The sequence below is a fragment of the Pleuronectes platessa genome, chromosome 11, assembly GCF_947347685.1.
Source record: "Pleuronectes platessa chromosome 11, fPlePla1.1, whole genome shotgun sequence".
In the NCBI taxonomy this organism is placed as follows: Eukaryota; Metazoa; Chordata; class Actinopteri; order Pleuronectiformes; family Pleuronectidae; genus Pleuronectes; species Pleuronectes platessa.
The window spans coordinates 17547121-17573825 of NC_070636.1; the positions used below are offsets into that span (position 1 = coordinate 17547121).

The following is a 26705-nucleotide window of genomic DNA, read 5'->3' on the forward strand; positions in this document are numbered from 1 at the left end:
GTGGATTTAATGGAAGCTATTAATGTCAGTCCATATTTGCTTTCATCAAGGTTGTGTGTATCATGAGTTATTTTTCTCCTCTGCAGATTCAACAAGAGAGAGTTTGACTTCTCTGGCCTGAGAGAGTATAATGACTACCTGGAGCTAGTGGAGGACACAGGTAGGGGCCCTGATGGGAAGCCTCATGCAGAAACAGAGGGTAGAAAGGGATGCTCTCTAATGAAATGAAACCTACCCTGATTCTGGCTGCAAAGGGTGATGTTTTACAGCCGTTCATGTCTGCCAGGGGCATGGATGAGGGAGTAGCTCTGCCAACGCTAACACATCTTGACTGGCAAACCACCATGCACGCCTGCTTGGACATTTTACGAAAGTTGTATATAGTGTGGCCAGTCAGCCCTGCTTCCAATTTGTCCCAGTGGCCAATGGTGCTGCTGTAACAACACAAATGTATGGCCCGTTGGGATGCCAATAAAAAACACAGTATAAGGTCCGCTGTTAAACTTTGTACTCTACCATGAAACCGCAAGGATTTAATTTGTGCAGAACTTTCCCAGAGCTCGGAAAAGCTGTTTTTTTTTTTATTCAGTTGATGGCAACCCACTGCAGTTCTAAAGTTCAAGTGGGACAGAAAAGGTGGGGTCAGGAAAAGAGCTACTCGTGTAAATATGTCCTTTAAGTCTGCGTCCACTTCCTACAATACGTTGATAGATTTTACTCTCTTAACCGTCGTAAAACCAGCTCCTGTGGTCAAGGTCATATATTTGGTGCCAGGATTTTCAACAGTGACAGTATAACTGCTTTCAGACGTGCAGGTCCGGACATTTCCCTGAAATTATTAGAGGGACTGTATCTGAGAATGCAAATGTCCTGGTCAGTGGCTCCTGACAATTTGTGGAACTATCTCTGCCTGTCCCTGAATATGTTGTCTGGAAAATTCACAGCAAGCGAGTGGGTATGTTCATGACGTTTTTAAAGGTTCAGTGTGTAAAATGTTGTGACATCTAGTGGTGAACTTGCATGTTGCAGCTGAATACCTTAACTCACCCTCCTCTTCCCAACATGAAACCTAATGGTAGCCTTCAGTTGTCATAAAAACTCAGAAGGTGTTTATCTGTCCAGTTTGCATTACTGAAAAAAACAGAGAGCGTCCTCTCCTGATGTAAATATAAAGTGTTAAAAAAAAAGGGCAGATTGTAGGGTAAAGAAAACAAAAATGTGTTGAATTAACATAAGAATCAAACAGAAAGGCTAGAAGGTATAGAGATCAGTGCGTGTCCTTCAGCTCCAGGACTCTCTCCAGTAGACCCTGCTGAGATGACAGACCTCTGTCTTCGATCCCTTTCACCTAAATCTTGTCAATGGCTGTGACGAAGATGTCAACTTGGAAAGACAATGAGATTCAAGAGCTTTTGGTGATAAATGCAAATGCCGTTTGTAAATGTTCCGGTTGTTGTGAACGCATCTAGCCTGAATAATCTCCTGCTGTGTTCTTCATAAAGGTCTTCAAAAAGGCCTGGACATTTTCTGGAGTTCATGTGTTCACTCAAAGTTGACTGACTTTTTAGATTTTCTGTTGGATATATTTGTTAGCTTTGGAACTCCTTGGGTCTTGATGATGAACATAAAAGTTTCTCTTGGAGATGTTAACGGGGACTTCTGTCTCAACTGTGTAGTGTATAACCTGACAAACAACCTTGATGTGGAGAACACCAAGCTAAGGATGGAGCAGTACCAGAGGGAGAACAGAGATCTCATCCAGAAGAATAAGGCCACACTTGTGAGTACAGAGTGTATTTTCCCACACATGGATAAAGACTTAAGTGATGACTATAATGTGATGCTAAGATTTAAATGAGAATGGTTTTCTTAGAGATCAGACTGTAGGGTCATGTACAGTCCTTGGAGCTCTTAAGTATTCAACCATTAAGTCAGACAAACATCAGCAACATGTCTTCCTCTTGCAGACACGAGAGCAGGAGGAGCTGGAGGAGCTGCTTTTGCTGGAGCAGCAGGGCAATGAGCAGCGGAGACTGGATGTGCTGCAGGAGGAGCAGAGGCAGCTGAATGCCAAGAGGAAGAACAAGCAGGCTCTGCTGGATGAACTGGTGAGGAGCACACAGGTTTCATGTTCATACAGTATGTTCACAGAATTATGAGTCTTGTGATGCTAAAAGACAAGCAAAGTGCAAGTCACATTATGACAGATGCCTGACACACGTAGGCGCACACACACACCCTCAGCCTGAGGGTTCATGGCTGTGAGATCATTAAGAGCTTATTACCAGTCATTGTGCTGCAGGCCGCATTGTTCTCATTCTGTGATTCCAAAGCCTTTTGGCTCCATTGTGTTGAGCTGCAGGCTTTGGAAGTGATTGTTCCTGCAGAGCGGACTGCTGAAGGACCATCATAGATAGCAGGCTAAGCTGTGCAGTGTTTAACCTAGGTTTACAGCTTTTGGGGGGCCACTGCGGCGGCGACGGCGCGGGGGGTTGGGTAGGGGACACGGACACAAAAACTTAAAGGAAACATGATGTTAATGTGTTTCTTTTAATGATTTTTAACTGTACATTGAATTTCTGACAGGCGCTTACAGGCTATTCTGTGATGCTCAGACGTCATGTGTTTGTCCAGTTTGTCCTTTCTGTAGGACTGGCAGGGTGACTCTATGAATGATCAGGGCTGGTTTCCTCTCACAACTGCCTGTTTATGCTGTCTATATATTCTACAGAACATTCTATCTATCTATCTATCTATCTATCTATGCAATGTAATGTAATGTAATGTAATGTATTTACTGACTTCCATATTTAACCTGGATCGCTAGCCTGGATGCCAGACAAACTTAGCCCCTCCCACAACATTTGAGGTCGGGAAGTTCGGTCTGGCATCGCTCCGTTGGGGAGAAACTATGCCCGAACAGAAACTGTTCGGACCAATCAAATTGTCAGGGCTGGCTTTATACGATGATGGACAGATGATCAACAGTAACGTAATCAACCACGTCACCAAAGAGAATTTGGGCCCCCAGTCTCTTTTCTCTGATGCCTCAGATGAACACGCTTCTTCAGCCTGGTCTCCTTCGTCGTCTGTCCATTTTTTAAACACGGGAATGTCGTGTTCCAACCGTGTTAATTTCTGACCGACAAATGCGATACGATTTGTATGATATGTTGTGGAGTTGTAATCCTAAAAGGAGAACTTGTTCGTACGTGCATTCACCTTTACGCCGGGTTCACACCGGACGCTAAAGCGACGCCAAAGTGACGTGTAAGCGCAGCGCCAAGCCTTAGCTGGCTCCCATCCACTCCCATGTTAAACCTTTAGGGGGGCAGGGGCTACGTACTCTCCACATAGGCTCCATATAGGCTTCAGTGGAGAATACGTAATTTACCCTCGACACCCGACATTTAACGGAGCAAACAGCGGAGAAGTTCTTCAACATGGATGACATTAAATTAATAATTGAAGTGGAGAAGTACAGTGAGTTGTATGATCCTAGGAACATGTTGTATAAAGACAACACCAAAAAAGACAAATGTTGGGACGCTGTTGCTTAATGTATGAGCAACAAGTAAGTATATGCTTTTATACTACTGGATCAAAGGTTGATATTATTAGCGTTGCCCGGCGCTTCAGCGTCCGGTGTGAACAGCCAAGCGCTGGCGCGCTAGGGATTAGCACGGCGCGGCACTTTGGCCTCACCTCCGCGTCCGGTTTGAACCCGCCGTTACTGTTTCTCTCAAAAATGCTGATCCTGTTGGTAAGTTCTCCGTAGGGCTGCTCGATTAATCGAAATTTAATCGTGATTACGATTATGGGGTCAAACGATCTCCAAACTACTATAATCGAGTTGAAACGATTATTTGGCATTTTTTTGGAAAGAGACGCGCATGCGCAATTCAGTCCTTCTCCCAAAGCATTCTGCGGCCCAGTTGACTGGCTCTCACTCTCAAGCAGCAGTAAAGTGAAGGAGGCGAGTTGTGTGTGTGGTGATCAGTGGTGAAAAAAACAGCGCGAGTAGAAAAGCAGGCAGAGCATCAGCAGACCATGTAGCGGCCGCGCACCGCTATTCTCAAGCGTGCTCACGCCTGGCTGTTCAGACCGGTCAGACCGGACCCGCATTTCTCCGCGCCGGTCAGTCGGTCATAGAGTGTGAGGGTTGCCATCATTAAGGGTTGAATAACCGGGCACCGATATCCTGGTTTGACGGAGGAATAAGACACGCAGTCGTCATCGGTGTTTACCGGAACTGGAAGTGATTAAAAAAATAAAGCATAGACTTCAGAATAAGGGCACATATTAATAATCGTTTAAATAATCGTGATTTTGATATTGTCCAAAATAATCGTGATTATGATTCGGTTCTCCGTGTATCCTTAAATTATTTTTACAAGACTGGCAAAAATAGTTTTTACTGATCTTCCTCTTCTACTTCTTCCAGCGTGCGTGCAGTTGAGTTCTGTTGCCAACAACTATGCGTCGCTTAACATACGTCACATACTACGTTGCTCTGATTGGTTGTAGGTCTATTCAATTGAGCGAAGAGGCATTTTTTTTCCTGGTTCGGTTGAAACACGCCCCATAATCACAGCCCAATGGAGCGGTATCAGACTCATATTCTGACTAGAATTATGAGTATGACAACATCAGGCTTCTGGATTGCCTGAATCCGGAAATATTTTTGGATCCGGAACTTATGTTTATCGCGTCTATACGAAGCCATGTCAAGAAAACACAGAAACGCTGGAGCGGAGTGGTTGAAATCGCTGTAGACAAGTCATGGAGCATGCGCATAAAGTGAAAGAAGACAAAAGTCGAGATCCTACTAGCAATCTTCCCATTGCTGAACGACTTGTCTACCACCTGAAATCACTGTTACCACAGCAATCAAACAGGACTAGTTAGAATCGAGCACTTCGCCATAACCGTCGTTTGTGTTAAGTTTCCATTTTGAAACTTCCGTCCATAATACAAATCTTTTCATGTCAGATTTGCCGGTTTTGAACAATGGTCAGATGAAAGAAGATTAACCAGTGATAGATTAAAGTGTTGCTTGGTAATGTCATCCCTTTCCTAACCAGCTTCTTAACAACATCGATATGCTTTATGTTGTTGCTATTATGAAGTGGCGCAGCAGGGTTAATAAGGGTTCAGGCTGAGGCTGGAGGCGAGGCGTGGTGCGTTCACGGTTAAATACATCAAGCGGAGAAAGCAGAATCACGGGCTGACCGGCGCTGAGAAATGCGCGTCCTGTGTGAACAGCCAGGCACCTGCGCGCTTGAGAATTGCGCGTCCTGTGTGAACAGCCAGGCACCTGCGCGCTTGAGAATTGCGCGGCGCAGCGCTTCGGCGTTTATACTTAACAAGATCAGTCTTGTACAGCCAGGGGGAGTATTTCCCCTCTGACAGCCATGCTGGGTCAAAACTGGTCATCCGGTGGTGACTGAACAGATGCTTGTCTGGTGCAGGGCGTGCAGCACTTGGGCTTTTCGCTGTACTTGGACCCGGAGCAGGAGAGCTACTCCGGCTGCTACTCGCAGGAGTAGTGGGTGTTGGCCATTTAGTTTGTTTTAAAAAAGAGCAAGCTATAGACCTGTTATAACTATAGCTATAACCCTAACCCTAACCCTTATAGGAAAGGTAACCTTAAAATGATTTATGTTCAGATCTGGCGCTATATTAAAAAATAAAAAATGAAATAAATAATTAACTTGACCTTCCGGGGGGGGCGGGAGATGCCGTTGGGGGGGCGTGGCGCCCCCCTAGTATAATGGTAGGGTAAACACTGCTGTGTATTTGTTTGTTTAAGGCACAGGGCCTGTTGACTGTAGCCAGATGAGCTGAGCTCTCACCCCCTGGGGGAACTCTCCTGAGCTCTTGACATCTGTACCTCCCTGTGGCCTGAAAGCTCGCTGTTCTCACATGAGCACACAAGCATATGCCAACACATATATTTAGATTTCTTTGTTGCTATTTCCTGGAGCAGTGGCAAAGTAATCAATAAAATACACACACAATTATTTCTGTAATCCGATGTAAACACAGAATTTACATTTATTTTTTCTTGAATTAATTAACTTTTTTCCTCAAGATCTTTTGTGAAGTGAGTCACAAGTTAACCAAAGTCAAATAAAGCACGTGAAGTGTTTCTTCAATTAAGTGTAACTCACTACAGTAGTTGAAGTAATTTTTTGCAGTTAAAGCAGAAGTTATTAGTGTTATCCCTTAAAAAGCTTTTGGTTTATTGTTAAATACTAAGACACCTTTAGACTGTCCTCCAATTGCTCTCCACCCTATCAAAAATGTCCTACCTCTTCGGTGAACAACGTGTCCAAGCTTGTGTTCTAAGATCTCTGGGCTTGGCAACACTCCACTGGAGGAACTGAAATGTCCGACCTTGCATTTAAATGGAGGTGAAGGCGGCGCGGTGCACTTGAAGCAGCGTCCCCTGCAGTGCCACAGTTTTGTTAATATGGCTTGCATCAATAATGTGGCAGCTAGCCTGAAAGCATCAGTTATCCTGTTAGATGGACATGTCAGGGATGGGGGATGGGGCTGTGTGTGTTTTCAGATCAACATATGACGGTTACGTGAGAAAAAGAGGGGCACATGAACGTGTGTCAGCTGCTTTTGCTGAAAAGTTCCTGATAAAGCACTTTGTTGCATGTAACAAAAGCCTCTAGTGGTTCTCAGACTTGTTTAGGCTGCACCCTCTTCAGAATATTAACTAATAAAAGATCCAAGTTGAATTTGAGCTGCTTTCAGACGAGCGATGAACTCTGAACATTTTCCTGAAACTTTCCCGAGGGACTGAATGTTATAATGCAAATGTCCAAGTGAGTTTTTCTGAAGATTTTTGAGGGACATTTCCCACTTAGTAAAATTTCCCAAATATTTACAACAGGAAAAAGCCCTGGAAAGTCGCAGCAAGTGGGTTCGTGTGTTAGTTACACATGGAGGATGCAAAACAAAAAGAATACAAATATCTGTGGATGAAAAAGAGATACACATAGAAGGCGCTTAGATACAAGAGCTTTTGGTGAAAAGCACCAATGTTACTTAAAACTAAAGTCCTGTTTTTTTGCAGTGGGATTTGAATCTGTTTTCTTCATGCTTGCTCTTCTCAGGCGATACCCCTCGCCTTAATATTCCAGACATTTTCATGTGGTTGTGAACTTAGCTGATTTCAGCCTTTTGCTGTGTTATTCACACATGCAAGGCAAACTCCAGAAACTGTCCAGACTAAATTTGTATGTCTGAAAACGACTTTATTGATATGAAGTTTAACACAATGGCAACAACAAACTCTATTTGCTTATTTTACCTACACATATCATATTCATTCCACTTGGTTTCAATATTTTCCACTTATCATTTATGGCCCCCTGCTGTGGCTCTCTGCAACCTCCAGTTTTAGAATATTTTTCTCATAAATCCCACTTTGTTTCTCCAGGAGAAGTCTCAACTTCCTGCCACCATCTTGCTTGCTCAACACAAGGTCCGTGCTGCCCAGCTGGAGACCCAGATAGAGCATCAGAAACAGACGGTCAAACCTACAAATCTATTTTCAACTGGAATCCATATGGTGAGTGCAACAATTTTTAGCAAATAAGCTCTTTTTAGTGCTATGACGAAACAAAGGTTCCCCAGGCAGGACATGAACCATGGACAATATGATTATAATGTATTCACCTTAACTGTTACTACTACTACATTGCCCACAATGTTTGAATCTTTACTCTTGTTGGGCAGTAGTAATAATTGTAATAGTATAAATATTTTTTAATTGCACTGTTTGAGAGGAAGAAATTCAGAGTTCACTTTTTCGGACCCATTGAAATGTTCATTTAAATGAACGAGAAGAAAAGATTATTTAATGAATTTTGCAACTTCTCTGAAAAGAGACTGAGCATCGCTGTTTCAGGTAAACGCTGAGTGAGCTCAGTGAAACACACCTTCCCCTTGAAGAAGCCATCCAGCCCATAAATAACAAATGGCTTCTATATTTATAATGAGCTCATGCGGGTCAAGGTCACGTGGTGGTGTGCTTCTATTCACTGGAGGGAAGTTGGTTATTGAACCGTTAAGGTCATTGAGGTGGTTCTATATTTATTTTTTGGTCCTGTACTAATTTGAACTTTATGTGAAGAGCTTGTTGACAATAGAGCAGTGTTAACAGCCCAGACCTTGAAAAGAACTGCGTTGGTCTGTGTCTGGTGCCTCTTCACCTTTTAAATCATGTCATCACATCTCCTCTGAGCGAGCGTTGTGACCTACAGAGAGAGCATGCGGGCTCAGGGCGCCGGTCACTCTGAGCCAGCCGCTTCGTGCTCACCGTTTCTGGAGAGACCTTCCTCTTGGCTGTCGTTCAGGTTTGCAGTCGTTTATTTTCATTTTACTGTGATGAGATAGGCTGTGTCATCAACCCCCACTCCCTCCGCAGAAACCCTCATGAGACATGCTTGTCTTCCCACAGTTCAGTGGTGCGTGGGAGAGATATCTGCCTAGTACTCACCTCGGCTCAAGCTGTATGTTTTGACAGACTCAGGTATAACCAAACTCTCTTTTGCCCTCTTTGTTTAACTATCCTGCTCTTTTTCATGTGTTTCTCTCTCTCGAAAGTTCTCGGTGAAATAATCAGATGCAGCAATAATCAGTGAAACCTTTTAAAGCTGAGACTGTCTGATCCACCACCAGTCTAAAAATACGGGATTGATCCAAATGGAAGATGTGGTTCTCTGGATCTCACCCCCTTGATATACAGCATGAAGTTAAACTTGCTGATGGAGAGAGAAACAGTACGATAATGTTGCTCTTGGCGTCTTTTGTGGCTGTTTTTCCTCACGTCTTTCTTCACATTTCTCTTCATCCTCCCGTCCCTGAGCTCCTGTTGGTGGAGCAGAGCTCTCACCATGCATCTGCTGCATTTGGACAGAGAGACTTGAGTCAGGGGAACGTGTGGGTTTGGATTTCCCTTCATCTCGGAGTCCATAAGAGTGACTTGTGTTTGACTTGGTGCGGTTTCAGCACAGAGCGATGGATTCCTGCAGATAGCTGGAATTCGTTTATCTGCTCGGTTGTGGTCCCTTGTTCCAAGCAGGGTTTCAGTTTTTCTCCAGTAGAAATTAGGGGAGGCAAATGCTGGTTCACATTCATTTGATATTCTATTATAGTTTTGCTGATATGCATTTTTCTCTTTAACAAGCTTATTTAGAGACATGATTAGATTCTACATGCAATTAATTGACAATAGTTTCAATAATCAGCCATTTGAGAAATGAATTAAACAAGAGTGCTTAATATTTTGTGACTCCAGCTTGTGAGATTCTTGTCCCTGTAATTCCAACAACCTGGTCTAATTTGATCAATTCAATATTATTAAACTTTGAATAAACTGGCAACCAGTGCTCTTTAGTAGCCGTGGCTGAGATTTATCAGCGTAAGTGATGCTAACTACAATGGCAACGACAACTGATTCTCCAGTTTGGGGTTCTGCGTACTGAGCTTCATCGAACTTTAAATAAACAGCTGAGCAGCTCTTTGTGCAGCGGCTGTGGCTTCAGGGTTCTATGGACTTATTCCAGCCGTCTGTCTTCCCTTGATACGTCTCAATTACTGCAGCTCACTTTTCCAGTTTCAAAAAGAAAGCAAAGAGCCTGTTTCAAACCAGCAGGCTAAGAACAGACACTGCACTAGTTTTGTATGACTGTAAAAAGAATATCAATAGAAGCCCCAGTATCCTCAAACTCCTTTAAAGCACTATGGAGAAACCCACTCTATTGTGACATTGATGAATGGCCAGGGAGCTTATTCATATCCTCTTGATTTTTCATCTGGATGGTTTTGGTCAAGTGCAAGTTCATCAGTGACAAAAGCAGAAACTCACTGCACCCCTCGCCCCCCTACCACCCCCCCAGCTCTTCAACCAGCTGCTTAACCTTGGGCCAAGGTGAGTGGTCACTGATGGCATGACATATCTTCCTGTCTTTGAGCTGTTGAACGTGAGGATGCCAAGACTTCCTCAGCTTTCCCCAATGGCTCCAGTCCTTATTTAAAGACTGATCTAACGCTGCATCTAGTTGTGTCACGTTGTTTACTGGGAACATTTAAGGGGACATCTCAGCCAAGCTGGCACTACTCTTAACCTGGGTGATTTTCCAGGACTTTAACCCTGATCCTTATTCTTCTGGTTGTGTGTTAACATGCAGCCAAATTGATGCATGAGGAAGTTAGCCGATCCTGAGGGAAAGTAGTCTTGGTCCAGGTGTGATGTGGGGTGGTATAGGCCCAGTCTTGCCTCAGGAATTGCCTGAAATCACGCGCCTAATCCTTCACTTTGTAGACACTCTATTGAACTTAGACACACACACACACACACACACACACACACACACACACACACACACACACACACACACACACACACACACACACACACACACACACACACACACACACACACCCGTGTGTGGGTTCACGCGTTTATGCACGCTCGTAAATGCACACTCCCCTCACCCAGTCTGAGTAAACAGCCTTTGAAGAATAAAGTGTCTTTTTAAAATAGTGGTCCGCTGATATCAAAAGAGTCTCTGTGGGTGGGAGGGAGGCAACGATATGCTGTTTAAACAGGTTGCTTGTTGTTGTCTGACACACAAGACCAGTCCCAGTGCCAATCGTGATGACGAGAGCCATCGTCCTCTGCACCTGCTCTGTTGAAACAGACCTGAGTTGAGGGATATCCGCATGTGAATTGCATCTTGTTTGAATGTGCATCAGCAATATGTATTTGTATGTTTTGGGTTGTATTTTAGCATGTAGGCTTTGTTTATGGCTACAACGTCATTGTGTTTTCAAGTCCAAGTGTATGTGTGTGGTTAGGAATTGTCCTCAGCTGTTATCGTGTACCATTCCTGACAACAGTTGACCGATGGGGAAGCTCTTCATCACGGGACAGCTTTCAGCGCCATCTTAAATGAAAGTTCCTGGGTTCCAAAGCACTGCTTTGGCACGATCCACTCCTCAAAGGCAGCAGAGCAGCTGACATACCTGACGAGGCCGGCATGGGTACCTAACGAAAGCAGGAGGACGCACGCGCATGCACACATAAACAAAGCCCTGCTCACACACACACACATACACACATTCAGTCAAATGTGGGTGGAAAGTTTATCCCTAAACATAGATGTGAAGCTGACTGAAATAACCCCGGAATCTCTCTGGCTTTATTCTATTCTACACTTTGGCAGTGGAATCTATCAACCATAGAAAACATAAGCACAAGTACACATACTCACACACACACGCGCTCTTCCTGTGAGCTTGTTTGCTCAGGTCTGTTTTAGTTGGTTAAGTTGTCCTCTACAGTGACCTCTGCTTGGGACTCGTCAGCGCAGGCCGGGCTCTGCTTTACTTTATTCTGGCAGACTGGCCAAACCTGTTTTGCCAGAGATTTTTACGCTATATGCTCCCCGCAATTCCCACTCAATCTGTTGTAATCGTCAGTGTTATTTCCATTTTTCCTTTTCATACTCTTAAGACACATAGTAACCATTGTAGATATTTGTGTTCAGGTTTATACTCTGAGAATTTTGACATGTAGAACATTCACAAACCAGTGGTTATTATGCGAGAGAGTGCATAACCCCTGCCCTTTGGCCTTTCCTTTTTATTGGACTGTTGGCATGCAGGCGGATGGCTGCGGGAGTTTAGGGAGAGGCGGGGGGGTCAGCTCAGGCGGTAAAGAGAACCATCAGCCCTGATTGGCACCAGCACATGTGGGCATTCACACCTCTGCCCCTGCCCCGGGCTTGGCCCTGTTTAGGTTGGCCTCAACAACCCTCGCCCGTTGGCAAGCCGGCCCTTGCCCAGCCCTGCAGAAAAGAGGAGTTGTCAGCTTTAGGGGCTTTGCACTGGGGCAGCTGCCACTAGTCAGGCAGTTATATTTAAACTTGTAAGGACAGGGGAGGCACTATGTAGGCGGCAGCTTTTACACTTGCTACTTGGTGCTCAGTGGGCTAGAGGGTAGCCCAAAGCTCTTTATCCACACAGAAGCAGTGACAGTGCCAGGGCACAAGGTGGAAGTGAGGGCTGAGGATGTGACGGCACCAGAGTGGCCCCTAACTAGGCTTATTAATTATATCCACTATACAATGTTGACCACTGTTTCCCCTTCCATTGTTCTCATTATCACTTTGCTTATTAGTGACGGGGGACTCACTGCCTCTGGAGCCCTGCTTAAGACGTGGCTACCCAAACCCCTGGGGCAGTGTGTTTCTCTGGATGTGGCGGAGAGGTTAGTGTGTAAGCGACCTTGATGTGTCCTGCTGAGCTGCAAAGTCAGGGGAGCGATAGGAGGCTTGGAGACTGCTGATGACCGTGCAGTGTGTGTTTGTGTGTGTGGGGGGGGGAGCATTTTTATGATGACCCACACAATTTGAGCTATTTACCAGCTTCTGATCAGAACTGTCATTGTGAACATTAAATGAGACCACCGACATGTTGGACCAATGTTCAATGTCTATTATTTCAATTACTCAACGATTTCGAATTTCGAAAAAAAATGTAATACTAGAATGACTCTCAGTAGAGCACGTACTTCTGCCAAGGCTAAAAGTTCCCCTTATAAAAGCATATATGAATTCACTAGATCCAGATTTTCGTTTGGACCTCCACCAAAGTAAACAAACTCTGATAATTTCTCGGATGTGGAAAAATGCCCCATCTTTCGTTGAAGAAAGTATTTTTTCCTGCTAACTAACAGACGATCAAAAAGCAGACAAAAACATAACCTTAGCTGAGGTAAATGGCAAAAGCATAGAAAGCAAATCAAGCAGCTAAACGAATGTGGTGTTAGGGCAGTTAGAGAACTATATTGCATAAAAAAAACATTTTTAAAAACACCTATATAACGAAACCCACCCATCTCCTGTTTTTGATGGACTTTCACGTGATTGATGTTGTGCCTTCAGGGCAGATCTCTCTTACCTTTTAAAGTAACGTGACGTTTACAAGATCCCCGTCCAATAAAAGTCACATGAATGTCGGCCGCATCACTCTGTTAGATGGGATAACCCTGTTGCTTTCCCAGATGGTACTGTTCACGCGGACAGCAGAGTTAGGAAAGAGTAATGTGACTGCATAGCACAGTGGTGTCCAAACTTTTTATCCCGAGGGCCACATACAGAAAAAAGTTCGAAGGACTGGGCCACTCACGCCGCCACACCCCCCTGCCCCCGAGCGGACTGTTGACAGTGCGCCTCAATCGCGTCGCTTAGGGCGGGGGGCTTAGCGGCATTCTGAGGGACAGCTGGCAGGTCAAACTGAGAAGTACAATACAGTTGGCGTTAGTCCATTACATTACAATTAATTTCGCTGTTGCTTTTATCCAAAGCGATTTACAATCAGTGCATTCAAGGGTAGGGGAGAGCGGGTTAATGTGGGACATCGGGTAATGTCAGACACCCCCTGTATCTAGGCAACGGAACATATTTGTGGTCATGTGACCATTATGTTTTCAAGCCCCTCCCATTCCCCCCTTGCCATGATGGACAAGTTGGTGCTGGTGCTCTGGTTAGAATGTTTTTTCACAAAAATGTGATTTTTGCATGTAAAACTACATTTTCTTGCTTTGAACTTAATCAACTGTTGTGTCAAAACAAATTGATTCAGGTAGAAAAACTTATATCATACATGTTGATGAACTTCCAACATATAAAACCATGTGATTGATGCTAGCTGAAGATTAGCCTGAATTGATAAGAGATGTTGTTTTTTCTAATATGTTGGCTGTGGGGTAAAGTGAGACAAATGCTGTGGGGTAAAGTGAGAAATGTAGCACGAGTTAAGTTTAGTCTTAAACATATTTTAGTGTAATATTACATTACATATGTTTTAATGCCATAAACATTGTAGAAAAGCCATCATGCCAAGAAACTACACCAGGAAGACAACCTGGGGCCAAACACCCCTCGCATAAATGGAGAGTGAAGACGCTGAGGTCATGCAAGGAAAGAAGTCCTTAAGAAAAGCTGGAAGGGATAGAAATATTGATAAGACAACCCTCAAAAGATTCATAAAGAAAAAAGAGAAAGGGGAAGTAAAATCAGTAGCCTGGGGTGCAGTAGCTGAGGCAAAGAGAATATTCACAGATGAGATGGAGGAGCTGGCCAAACACTTGAAACAACTAGCTGACCAGTTCCATGGCCTTGCTCAAGTTAAGTGCCGTGAACTGGCAAATGCAGAGACAAACAATATCCCTGTCCCTGCCAATTGGACAGAGAAACAATGTGCAGGTAAGCTAGGGTGTGCAAGAGATCACATGAATCATAATAATCATAAATGTGCTTAATTTACCTATTACAACATGTGTTGTTGTTATGGTAGTTTTAAAGTGGAAAAAGTTAGTGGATCACCTCACCCCCTTGATTTCTCTGGTCTGTCTCACTTTACCCCTAAAGGCCGGCGCATGCTTCTGCGTTTTCGCGGGCCCCCAAGCGCAAGAGCCCTTCCGGGCCCCTTACGTGCTTATGTATCTCTTCTTACGTGCTTACGTGCTTACGTGCGTCGTTTAAAATGGATGGCGGGCCGCAGATGGCCCGCGGGCCCAAGTTTGGACACCCCTGGCATAGCATGAGCCAAATGCAACCCCCTTACCCAAGAGGCGTAGAATGCTTAAACATTTTTCAGGCCAGCCCACCTGTCCCCTGCACCAATACAAGGATCGACACCAGTGACCGATTCACTGCAACTTTTAAAAATGTTTCCACCAAAGCCCGACGTAGATGTAGAGAGATCAGCGGAGTTCTCCCTCTCGCACAATGGTTATTTCCTTAAATCATCCTTCCCTGTGGTTTTATTAAGATTGATGGACCCCGAGAGTTGCATTTTGGTGTCACAGGGGTATTATAAGAGCCTTAAATACCAGCCATACACAAACTTGAAAGCATCATAAGGGCACACATCATTTTGCTAAAGGTAATAAGATGTGCCTCTGTGATGTTAAAAGCAGATGTTTGTGTTGGCTCCTTCAGTGGTGTTGTTCCAGTGTCCCCTAGTTCCTCAGTCATCTCTACTCTGCTGGGCCTGGCCGGGGGTCCACACTCCCTCCCGCCCCCGCTGCTGCTTTCTTTCACCGGAGCATTTGGAAAACAACATTCATATGTCGCAATTCATCCCGGCTTTTAATAGGATGTGATGAGTTCACGATTGAAGGTTTCAGCAGTGTTATTAGGTGGAGTGGAGGAGGGCACAACTCTGCGTTAACTGGACAGTCAGATAGGTTGACTGGTTTTAAAGCAGTACAAATTATTAGTTTTGTAAACCTATTCAGAAGTGCAAATTCTTTAATGTGCACGTGTGTCTTTTGCTGTGCATGTCTGTGCGGTTGTGTGTCTGTCAGTTTTCAAGGTGCCCTCACAGAGGAATGCAGCCAAACATGTTTCTGTCTGAGAGTTGGCGCTGTTCTGTGTGTCGCCTAAAAATTTGATTTACTACCCTTCAGCTATCTGCAACTCCCCAATTTGCCGCTCTCTTTCTCTACCTCTCTGCCATGGCAGACTGTTTCTTCTGTTTCCCCCTCCGCCCCTCCGTCCCAGTGCGTCTCTTTGATTTGTGCAGTAGGGGAGTTAACAGCGCTGAAAGTCTGAAAGAAGATGGATGGAGAGACTGAAGGAGTGCGAAAGAGAGGGAGAGTGACTGGGTATGGGTTTCATTAGCCTGTAGTGGATGAATGGATGGGAAGGGGAAGGGGATCACTTGCACCTTGGGGTGAAAGGTTGAGTGAATTCTGCATCCAGTCTTTTCTGTTTCAAAAGAAACTTTGGCGTTCAGATGAGGGCAATGTTTTGAAATACTATAATACTTTCTGTTCTTGCATCCATAATTTATTGGTTGTTACTTTTTATACTTGTATTAAGTAAATGGCCAAGCATTGCCAAATTTGATCTTCTTTACAGTGAGGGAGCAGGAGTTTGATGTGAATTAATTGATTAATATATTTGATCAAGACTTATTCCAAATAATAATGTTCTGCTTATTAAAGTTTCAAAAGCATAAAACAGTGCAGGTAAAAAAAGACATGCTGTGTTTTGAGTAGATATTCAACTTTCATTATTCCTTTGTGGAAAAACTCCCTCTCTTTCTTTTAATATTCTGTCACGGTCACTGTTCCTGCTGCTCCCTGCACCTGCACGTATAAACCACTGCTAGATGCAACAGGTTCAGACTCGTTCTGTTAAGGGAGCTGAAAGTCGTTCTGGGAAATCAGTGTTTGAAGTTAAGTATTACTATTATCTATTGTGATAATTTTTTTTTAAATACTTTGTTGTTTTTGTATATTTTATTGTTTTTCATATCTTTACACAATTTTTGACTTTTCTCTGTCATTTTACACGAGCTGAAGACTCTGCTTCTATATAAATAATTAAGTTGAGGGTTCTTATCATTATATCCACACTGATTCACATGTATACATTCAAGTTTAAAATAATTAATAAATGTAAATATTAATGAAAAATAGGGCTCTGTCTAACATTTAGTTAGTATAAAGTTGGTCTTGTTACTTTCACTTTGTTTTCTCAACAACCTTTCATTCTTATTCATTTGTCAGTCAGCTTTTCCATCTTATGTTTGTCCTCCATTGTTTGGATGTTCAAATTTCAATTTTTTTCTAACCTCTTGTTGTATGCTTGAGTGTTGTACATTTTAGGATTCATGTTCCCAAAAGTGCGCATATATATATATTGATTTAAGTACTTAGTTATAAGATATTAAGTACCTGAAAAATCATTTTGGTACATTGTTTCTAAAAGTGTATAAAAACCAATCCTGTGCATTGACTGGTTTCACACAGTCAATGCACAGAGTGTCATTTGGCTATGACACTCTGTATCCTTTGCCACCTCAGTGTGCATCACTTGATGCTTTCCTAACTTCCAGCCCAGCTTTGGTTGCTATATTTCCCTGTGTGTGTCCCTGTGTTGGGCCAAATACGTGTGTGAGTGCAGGCAGCCTGAAGCACATGTTACTCGTTTAGTTCGGTTTTCATCAGCTCCACTCAGTGTTCTGTTGTTTATTCTCCCCTCCTACTCCTGTCTTTGCTTTATCTCTTATCTTTTGATCTTCCATTTAGTTTCAAAGTTCCCTTGTACTCTCTGAAATAGTCCCTGTTTGTTTTTAGACATCATCTTTTTTAATTCTTGGTTTGTTTCACGAGCGGCTCGTCTTCTGAGTCTCATTACTTATAATGCTGGAGAAAACATTGTGGTCTGAACGCTGTGTGGAAATTCCCCTTTTGATGGCGGAGCCCCAAATCGAACAGTGTCCTGAGGAAGTACTGTGTTTCTCACTATATTGCTTCGCTACGGTCAAGAGTGTTAGGAAGTGGAGTAGCGTGACTGAAATCTCAACTTTAACAGTTAGGTGAAACTTAGGTGAAATGTTATGCGTCTCCATTTAAAGACAATGGAAATGGCAAACGATCACAAGCACTTCCTCCTCACATACCCTGAACACAGCCGACCAAATATAAGTTTGATCAAGTAATGACATTTCTCTTGCACATACATTAATACATTTTCAACTGATTTCTCTTTTGGTTGCGACATGGAAATTCCCAATAACCATTTTTGGTCCAAAGTATACTTGCTTTTTGTTATTGGTGGCAACACTCTCTCTCAACCCAACCACAGTTATTCTGTATCATGTTAATTTTTCATTTCGTTCACATTTCAATCAGTAACAGTTGCCGAGTTGCCAACAGTGTATTATCCACTGCAGACATGCAAAGTCATTGTCTCATCGAACCAAGACAAAACTTGTATTTCCAAACCAGTCCGTCGAGAACTGGTGGATTGTAATGCTGCAGTTTGATTGACATGAATCCTTTTTCCAAATTGTTTTTTTCTGTTGGTGTCATTCTGATTGTGCCATAGCTGGAGTTTCCATTATTGTGCTGCATACGAAACAGAAGACAATGACGATTATTGTTCCTTGTTGAATGTTGTGTGTTTTTTCTTTCAGCGTCAGACCGTCTCTCTCCTGCCTGCGCCCAAGATAGAGGAAGTCCTCTACCGCTACCAGCCTCTTCATGTAGAAACCTACGGACCCCAGGTGCCTGAACTGGAGCAGCTGGGCAGAGTCGGGTAAATGTTTATTTAAACCCAATCTTGCACACATCTTGTTCCTTCAAGCCATACACCAACTGTATTGAAATCTAACTTGACTTTAGAACAATATGAGTGACGAATAACTTTGGCATTATTTCCTTATAAGTTCTGTGGACGTTTCCTGGAAAGAACTGCGCCAAGTATGTTATGAGTAAACAGACACAGACCAGTTGAGATTAGTTAGCTCTGTCAAAGTTGTAGTTGTTGATTTCCAAACTTAGTCGGTATTAAGCATATGATATGTAACTTTGGCCATTAAGGGTCTCCCAATCAAAACAATAACAAAATACCTAGTTTGATGATGTTGTGAAGCACAGTGGGATCATGGGATGATCATGAACATTGCAGATGAAAATCTACCCGACACGACCCAAATGCAAATCATGTCCAGGGATGGGTTAGGGTTTTATTCACGTTACGCAGAAAATCGCAATGAATAATCATGAGGCCGTCAGGAGTGACCAATACAAACAGTGGAAGGAAAAACTAGTAGTGTGTTTTTTCTGCCCTTTTTGTTTTGTTACATAATATATGTTTAGGTAAAATGTCAGTTGATCTGCAGCACGCTGTTGTCAGCACTCTTTAGGTCTATCCTGACAATTTATTAGAATTAATGAATTTGAAATACAACCAGAGAAAACTGTTGCAGTTTTCATTATAATTAGTACCAAAGTAGGCAATTCTTTCATGGGGCCTTCCTATGAATTTAAGCTTCGATTTCAGTTATCTTCAGGGAAATGATAGGAAACTGGGCAACAGGTCAAATAAAGTGTTGTAATCAAAGTTGAATCATGGGATTTTTCAGTTGTCCACATAGCAACGTATTGCAAAGGTTTCAGTTTCAGGTCAGAGAGCTGGTAGAAAGTCGGTCTGCTGCTTGGGCAGCCTGGCTTGTCTCACTTGATTCTCCTCTGATTAACTGGGAGAGTGAAAGCAAATGAGGGGGGAGGAGGGCTGGGAGAAGGGTAGAGAGGGAGACTGAGAGAGAAACAACCATCACGCTGCCACAAGCCGCCACAGTGCCTCTGCAGGAGCGTCCATTAACACACACAGGAAGTGCTCTCCCCGACGGCCCCTTTGGGCCAATCAATCCACGACGCCATTGGTCCAGTCCTCACCGAATGTAAGCTATCCATCAGACGGCCCAGCGCCCAGCCGTCTGCACTGCAGCTGGCTGGCACTAAAACCTGCCCACACACTGAGAGCGGCCTGCTTTTATTGGGTGACAGTAGCAAAGGGGGGGTCACATTCGTATTTGGTGACTTTCACCGCTGCTTCACCCTGACGGTAACCTTCATTTGGCTGAGGTGAAGTTAATTCAACATGCTCGGGATTATCTTGTTTATCACTACTTACTTTGTTTTCAGATAAACCGTGCTAATGGTTTTCGCCCAATTACCTGAAGAAGCATCTACCTCAGGTGAAAGGTTTTGCTGAAAGGATTGCAGGAGAGTTTAAGCAGAATAACTGGCACTTATTTGCATTATGTATTCAGTGAAGTGCTGAGGTACTATTTCTTTAGGCCAGGTTAATCAATATGCAGATGAAACGCATCTCAAAATTTTTGCCGCATGCTAGACCTCAGAGGAGAGGTTGTGTTGGTGGTGGGGGCTGTCAGCAGTTCAGGGGTCCAGGAGGAGCGATGCGGGAGAGGAAGGACTCTGCCACAGAGATAAATGAGGTTCAGTTCAGGAACACCCGGCTCACTGGTGCAGGCAGTGACACAGACAAGCCTCCTACAGACAAACCACAACTCCCAAGATGCAATGTTCTAGTAGAGGAAAAAACAGTAGTGCTGACACTTCTGTACAGTTGGCAGTTTGGGATTCATCTAAGTTTGAGGTTGTGTGCATGTGAGCTCATGTATACATGTACGCTCAAGCTTGTGCAGACGGTGTCCCTTAAAGGTGCTGTACATTTTGTGTCATACACACTCACACCCCCCTTCATTATTGCAGCCTCAGCATTTCTGCCACAACGGAACATGTGTGATGTGGTAAATATTCACAAGCGAGAGTGCGGAGGAGTGAGAATGCAGACAGCGTTAAGAGGGTGAAAAGTGAGTCCCCTGTGCAGGCTGTTAGGCTTTCCTCCAGCCCTATGACCTGTGAAGGGAATATGCTTGAATGTGTGAGGAGATGCTGATTTGTCCGAGCGTGGATGAGGTGAAAGGGACCGAGCTCGGGCAGGTACTTATTTTAAAACTTGGCTGTTTGTCTTGGTCAAGGCCCACAGTGACAGCAGCACCACCGGTCATTTATCTTGGACACAGCCATCAAGTGAGACCAGAGTTAAGCTAATACAACCCCCCCTCCATGGTAGCCCTGGGGCCTCTGGCTCTGGACTCTTGCATGGGATGTCCAGTCCACACAGGACTGACTGGAGCCAGTCTATTTTTTTGTATTTTCAGCTCACCCTTCTTTGTCTTAGTGTCTGTGTCTTTTTCGCCTTGTCCCTTTGCCCCCCCAAAAAAACGCAGGAGTGAGCACTGCTAGGTTGCCAGGAAAAAGAGGGGCAACGCCTCATTCGCTGTCTCTCTCTCTCTCTCTCTCTCTCTCTCTCTCTCTCTCTCTCTCTCTCTCTCTCTCTCTCTCTCTCTCTCTGTGTGTCTCTCTCTCTCTGTGTCTCTCTCTGTCTCTCTGTCAGCTGTACCTGAATAAATATGGGCTGAGCTGAGCTCTTATATTAAAGACAGCTGCCTCAATACTGGAGGAGAGGAAAGGCAGCATGTTCCTAAAGTGCCCATTCAGCTCCCCCCTTCACACACACACACACGCAATCACACACACACAATCATAACCAAATGCTCCTCCCCTGATGTGCATAGGTGCTTGTGATTTACCACATAGGATTGGTCCCTGACTGTGTGAGGTTTCTTTAAAGGCAGTACACTGCTGTCCATCTCATTGACTGGCACATACCCAGAACCATGCGTGAGCCTTAAGAATTATGAGCAGACTATGAACGCAACACCGCGTCTCGATCACCAAATGTCCCTCCATGGCTCTTTGCTTTTATGTTGAACAGTAAAAGCCTTCAATAAACAAAATCAAAGTAGAAGTAAATACTGCTTTGGAGAAGGAATCAGAAACACATGATGTTTATGTTGACATGACTGCGACATGAATTGCAACACACAGACTGAAGCAGTAGCTGATTTAACTCCCGCCTTTTGTCGACCCTGCTCCTGCTGATGGACATAACCCGAAAGGAAGAACTTGCTTACATCAAAATAAACTGCATCAATGAGGTCGTACCAGCATTATAATTATAATACGTTTATTTTCACGTGTTCATGTGGACACACATGTTGATGACCTAAAATAAAATCTCAATTTTTGTGCGTGTAGTTGAGCATCTGGGTCTTAGTTTTTTCGTTACAATACTCTCTGAGCTCTTGAGTGTGTAGGCGATGAAAGACTGACTGGGATCTTGGACCAGGACAAGTCATATGGGGGGAAAAACTTGGGGAAAGAGACATTGCCTGCAGAGCGTTGAAAAATTTGACTCAAACCTCAAGTGCTGACAATGAAAGCTCGCCAGAATAGTTGTTTGTGTTGGCACAGGTCGCCCTGAAATTAGCCCATCTCTCTCTGACAGAGGTTGCTCAACGCACTTCGCCAAATGCCAGTGTGTATAATATTCTGAAATTTTGCGTCCTCCCCCCACTCTGCATTGCTTTCTATAATTGGTGGAAAAAATGAGGTCTTCTGCTGGGAGCGCTCGTCACGCGTCCGTCTCTTGTCGGTGGGGTGAAGGGGAGCAGCTGAAGGAGTGGAGTGTTTAGTCTAGAGCTCCTCTCCTGGGGATGCACTTCTCTGTACAAGGAAGTCGTCCTCAGAGGACAAAAGAGACCCGCTGAAGGGTTAAATAGCGATAGGTAGTTTGCTGTGACCTTGTTTTATGGATAAGGAAGACATCCAGTCTTTTTCATACCCTGGAAACTTCCCGCAAGTCGTCTTTTAAAACGACTTAATCTTTGTATTGACATAGTCCAAATACATGGACTCACACAAGTAATACATAAATCACTTGTGCTCACACACATAGAGTAGCTATGTTTAACGTGTACTTAAAGGACGCCTGCTCACTGTTCTGGTTGGGAGCCAGGGGTTAATGGGTCTCTGAGTGATGCTCTCCTCATGCCTGTGTTCTTGAGCTTTCCAAGCATCCCTTGGCGTCTGAGTGTTTATGTGAATGGTGTGTGTATCTGTTTGTTTGTTTGTTTGTGTGTTGGCTTATATGCATGTTAAGTGCTTTGGTGGGAGGGAGATATCCAGAACAGTCAGTGGTGCCATACAGCCCTCAGTTCCTGGCAGCCGGCTCTGCTAACCTCTCCCTGCCGGGTTGGGCCAACTCCAGTTCTCAGCTCTCCATCTTTCCAGCTCTGGACCCGAGCTGGCCAAGAGCACTACCAGTGACCCTGGACTTGGCTCTCGTTGTTAGCAGGACCACTAAACATGGTCCATAGAGTACTCTTGAATCCATTTCTGCCATCACTGTATTAGAGTATATGAGGTTTAAACGGCATTCAAATCATTCTTTCCTTCCCCTGCTTTCCCTACTCACTTGGCAATGAAAGTGCAAGTCAGCCATGATATTTCTCTTTTTCACTCAGAGTGAAGCCATTCCAGAGGAATCTCCAAAAAATGGCCATGAATAGCTTTTCCATGTATCCCAGGTTCTCTGATCCCTGCAGGGTACATATCCATCTGATGGGCCTGATGGGCCTGCGAGGGGGAAGGGATCAGAGGTCACCGACCGTGGGGAAGCTGAGGTGCAGCACCGGAACGTCAGAGTGCTCCGAGTGACGGGAGCAGAGTGATGGCACCTCAGAGAGATGGGTCTCGTATTCTGGGCCTCAAATAGTCATGCACTCACACACACACACACTCTCTCTCACACACAAACACAGCTTTGATGCTTAAGTTATGAGCTGGAGACTGAGGCGCCGGTTAGCATGACCTCAGATGAACTCCCTCTACAGCGGCAGTCTTTGATCTACTTTTACTACTATTAGATAATGCCTCCAGGCTCATATTTTGGCCTTGTTCAAACCAATTAAGATATTCTGTGATACTGCCAAACAGCACCATTTATGGGATATTGTTTATTTGGCGCTTGCATAACAATAGGGCTTTCCCTTAAATACTTTGGGGTTGCCACCATAACCAAGACCTGAAGCTGAACTTTGTCAGATATCTGATATCCTCCGTTCTTCCCTGCCACACACTCATTGTGCATGGCGGTGTTTTGTGTTACTCCAGCCAACACAGCCAGTAACTATGGTCTTTAACGCAGCACTTGTCTGACCATTAAAGAGTTTCCATAGCTTAGATCTGAAAGCTTCACTGCAGCCATGGGACTCACAGATTTCACATTTGCATAGCCAAAACAGAGCCCAGGCGGTATAAAGGTGTGGAGGCTCGAGTGCAGCTATTTGACTTGCAAAACTGTCTGTGTCAACAGGATGCGCCGTCTTCACAGCACACAGCCGCTGCCTTGCTTTGGCACTCAGCTTCTTGTACTGTATGCGCTCTTTTTCTTCGTTACTAACTAGATCAGAAATAGAGTGGAGCGTGGCCACTGTCCTCCAGCCCCACACCCAGGCCATTATCCCGTCTGTCTAAGTAAACAGACCATTAACAGACAGAGCTGGTGGAGGCCAGATCACTATTGTTTTCCCTCCCATAGATCTGTGCAAATATTGATCTTCTCTTGAAGTACGAGTCAAAATAAGCACGGGCTGTAGTTGTCGAGAGGCTTTTTACTTGTGGGTGAGTCATTTCGAACCCAAAGAGCGGAAGCAGGAGGAGCATTACAGAATGACAGAGCAGGAGGTACATTTGTCTTGTGTGTATTCTGGCCATCTGAGAGAGCTCTGCTGTTCGTGTTATTGTTTTCCTCTGTGGGTCTGGTGCCAGAGAGACCAGCAGTCTCCTCCTGACATGAACCTAGGCCAAACCGGGCCCAGTGAAGGAGACACCAGCAGACAGGGAACTCCGGGGATAACGGTCTCTCGCGCCTCCAGGTTTATTTGTGTCGTAGCCTAGAGGCGATGGGGTCGACACCCAGCGAAGGGTGAGGTGATGTCTCCTGACTATTTTAACACACAATGATCTGTTTAGGGGTTGGTAAAGAAGCCCAACTCTGTCTTGGGTTGCCTGCTTTGATTTTGAGCCTGATGGCGCTCATAACTATGTATACACAAACTGAGGTTGTGTGTGTGTGTGTGGGGGGGGGGGGGTTTCGCACAAATACCAACAGGCTGAGACTGCCTCTCCCCTGCTCCTCACCCTGGGGCAAAGGGCCTGTCAATGTACAGGGGGATTAGCCAGCTCATTTTCCCCTCTTAAGAGCTGGAGAGACTCCCGTCATGTGGAGCTTGGCTGTGCGAGCCTGCCATGCACACCTCATGGTAGGAGGTACTATGATGTATGAAACATCGCCATCCCCCTGCTCTACCTTTCCCTGACTTTTTGTTTCCCTCCACCCCCCCCCCTACCTATTCTTTTCCCATCTTTCTCCCTGATTGAAATCTTCCTCGCCTCTCCACAGTGCTCGAGGTGCATCAGTAACTGATACCTGTGGTGGTAGCCCCTCCTGGGAAAACTCTATTCTTCCTACCTGTATCGGTGCTCTGTTCCCAGAATGTTATATCCAACAGTCAAAGCTCTTTTGCTGCTGTGTATGCATGCATGGGTGTGCCTTGTGTTAGTAGCCATTCACTGCATGGCATATGTCTCTCCATTGTTTACGGCCCCATTTGGTTAACGACGAGATGTCATGTCATTAACCTCCCTCTCCATTCCGGTTTGACTCGCTCCTCCTTCCTCGAGGCTCTCCAGGGGGCAGAGTTATCAAGTGGCAGCTCAGGAGACGAGAGAAAGATGCTGTCTGTATCGAGTGGCCTGGGATGTGTGATGCCACTCCGAGCCCAAGGGCTGCTGAGGATAGGTGTGAAACCAGTGGCCGAGCCAGCCAGTCACTCAGCCTCTACTGCCCCCATCAGGTTAAGGAGGAGAGGTGCAGCGCTGAGACACAAGTTCACTTTGGATGACTCAAGACAGGTGACACTTGGAGCAAGTTGCACAATAGACCTTTATCATAGTCACTTCTACAAAACTGTCTTTCAGAGACAAAAAAACAAGCGTCCTTCTCATGTCATTATCCCTGATGCCGACAAGCTGCCGTCCTGAGAGCAACATATATGTCGCCATGCGCTCAACATGAGAGTGTATTTCTATAAGTGTTAATGTCAAGTGTCAACCAAAGCTTCTGTTAACACTCTAAACATGTTGTCCCCTTTACAAAGTGTTAGAGATACGCAGCTCCACGTCCTCCGCCCGTTAGGGATGCAGAGAGGCAGACCCAGCCCATCTCGGGGGTTATGATAAGGCACATGATAACAGAAAGGAGTCTGTGGGCTCGTGAGGATATGATGTAACCACACTGAGCCCCCCCCCCCCCCCCATCTTCCACAGCACAACTTGAGGTAATCTGGTGGACAGTGGGTAGGCTAATGGCTGAGGATCTCACAAACACACTCGCACGTCCCAGAGGAAGCTGCATTCAGTGGAAGAGTGTGACCTCTGACCTGTGGTGAAGAAAGACCGCTGTTGACAGATATAGTATACCTGTGAGAGTCCTCTGTGTTTGGCTTGTCTGCGGGGGTTTTCGTTTCTGGGCCGCAGCCTGGACCAATTCACACATTCTACACAAGAGAAAAATTCTGCTCCGTCAGTTCGCCGCTCGTATCGATACAAACAGCTCCGGCCTTAGATAAACATGTACTCGCACACATGAGAATTGTGTAGACACACACGGCGGCAATACGCACACATCGCACATCCACACAATGCGCTCAGTGTGCTGTGTCTCTCTCACAGGGGTACATTTTCTCTCAGGGTAGAGTTTAGGAAAGGAGGGGCAGATGGGGCAGAGTGAAACCGGAGCCGCCTGAGGAATGCAGGGGGTGTTTTTGGAGGACTGGAGTGGAGTTTGGGGGGTGAACGGGAGGGAGGAGGGGTGACTTAAGGGGTAGGATGGGTGATTAGGGGGTGACAGCTGAGTGCTGACCCCTCTATAATGACAAATCATCTGGCAGGTGTGTGCCCCCCTCCACCGCCCCCTCAGCCACCATCCTTCCCAGGCCAGGGATCTTCCAACCGCTGCCGGAGCAGAGCGCTAAAGGAAGACTTCCGGACATTCACTGTGCCATGCAATCGCCTCATGACTGGACTCACAGCCTCTGTTCACATGTAGACTGCCCCAAGCCTGTTAGCTGCCCTCATTGTCCACTCAACACACCAGTCTAAGCTCCCGCGCTTTAATAAACATAGCTAATGAGGCTCCAGTCCTTGGAGCGAACGCATGTAGGGCAAAATGTATTGATTTTTCTTTGTAGACATCATTTTGTGGGTTCAATAGAAGTTTTTCCCCCCAGCTGCCTGAAAGTCAGTGTTCGAGTCATGAATCATGATGACGACAAGCTGAATCCAAAAAGCCTCTGATCTTTTCTGCTGTAAAAACAAATGA

At 44.9% G+C, this 26705-nt stretch overlaps 1 protein-coding gene across 2 annotated transcripts in view; it reads left to right on the forward strand.

Annotated features, from left to right (window-relative positions):
* mnat1 (MNAT1 component of CDK activating kinase) overlaps positions 1 to 26705 on the forward strand; it is a 38805-nt gene that overhangs the window by 7803 nt on the left and 4297 nt on the right. For both annotated transcript variants that reach the window (XM_053434829.1, XM_053434830.1), the window contains 5 exons: positions 87 to 160; positions 1677 to 1780; positions 1968 to 2108; positions 7457 to 7588; positions 18022 to 18143. In XM_053434829.1, coding sequence (XP_053290804.1) covers positions 87 to 160; positions 1677 to 1780; positions 1968 to 2108; positions 7457 to 7588; positions 18022 to 18143 — 573 coding nt within the window. The remainder of the gene's footprint in view (positions 1 to 86; positions 161 to 1676; positions 1781 to 1967; positions 2109 to 7456; positions 7589 to 18021; positions 18144 to 26705) is intronic.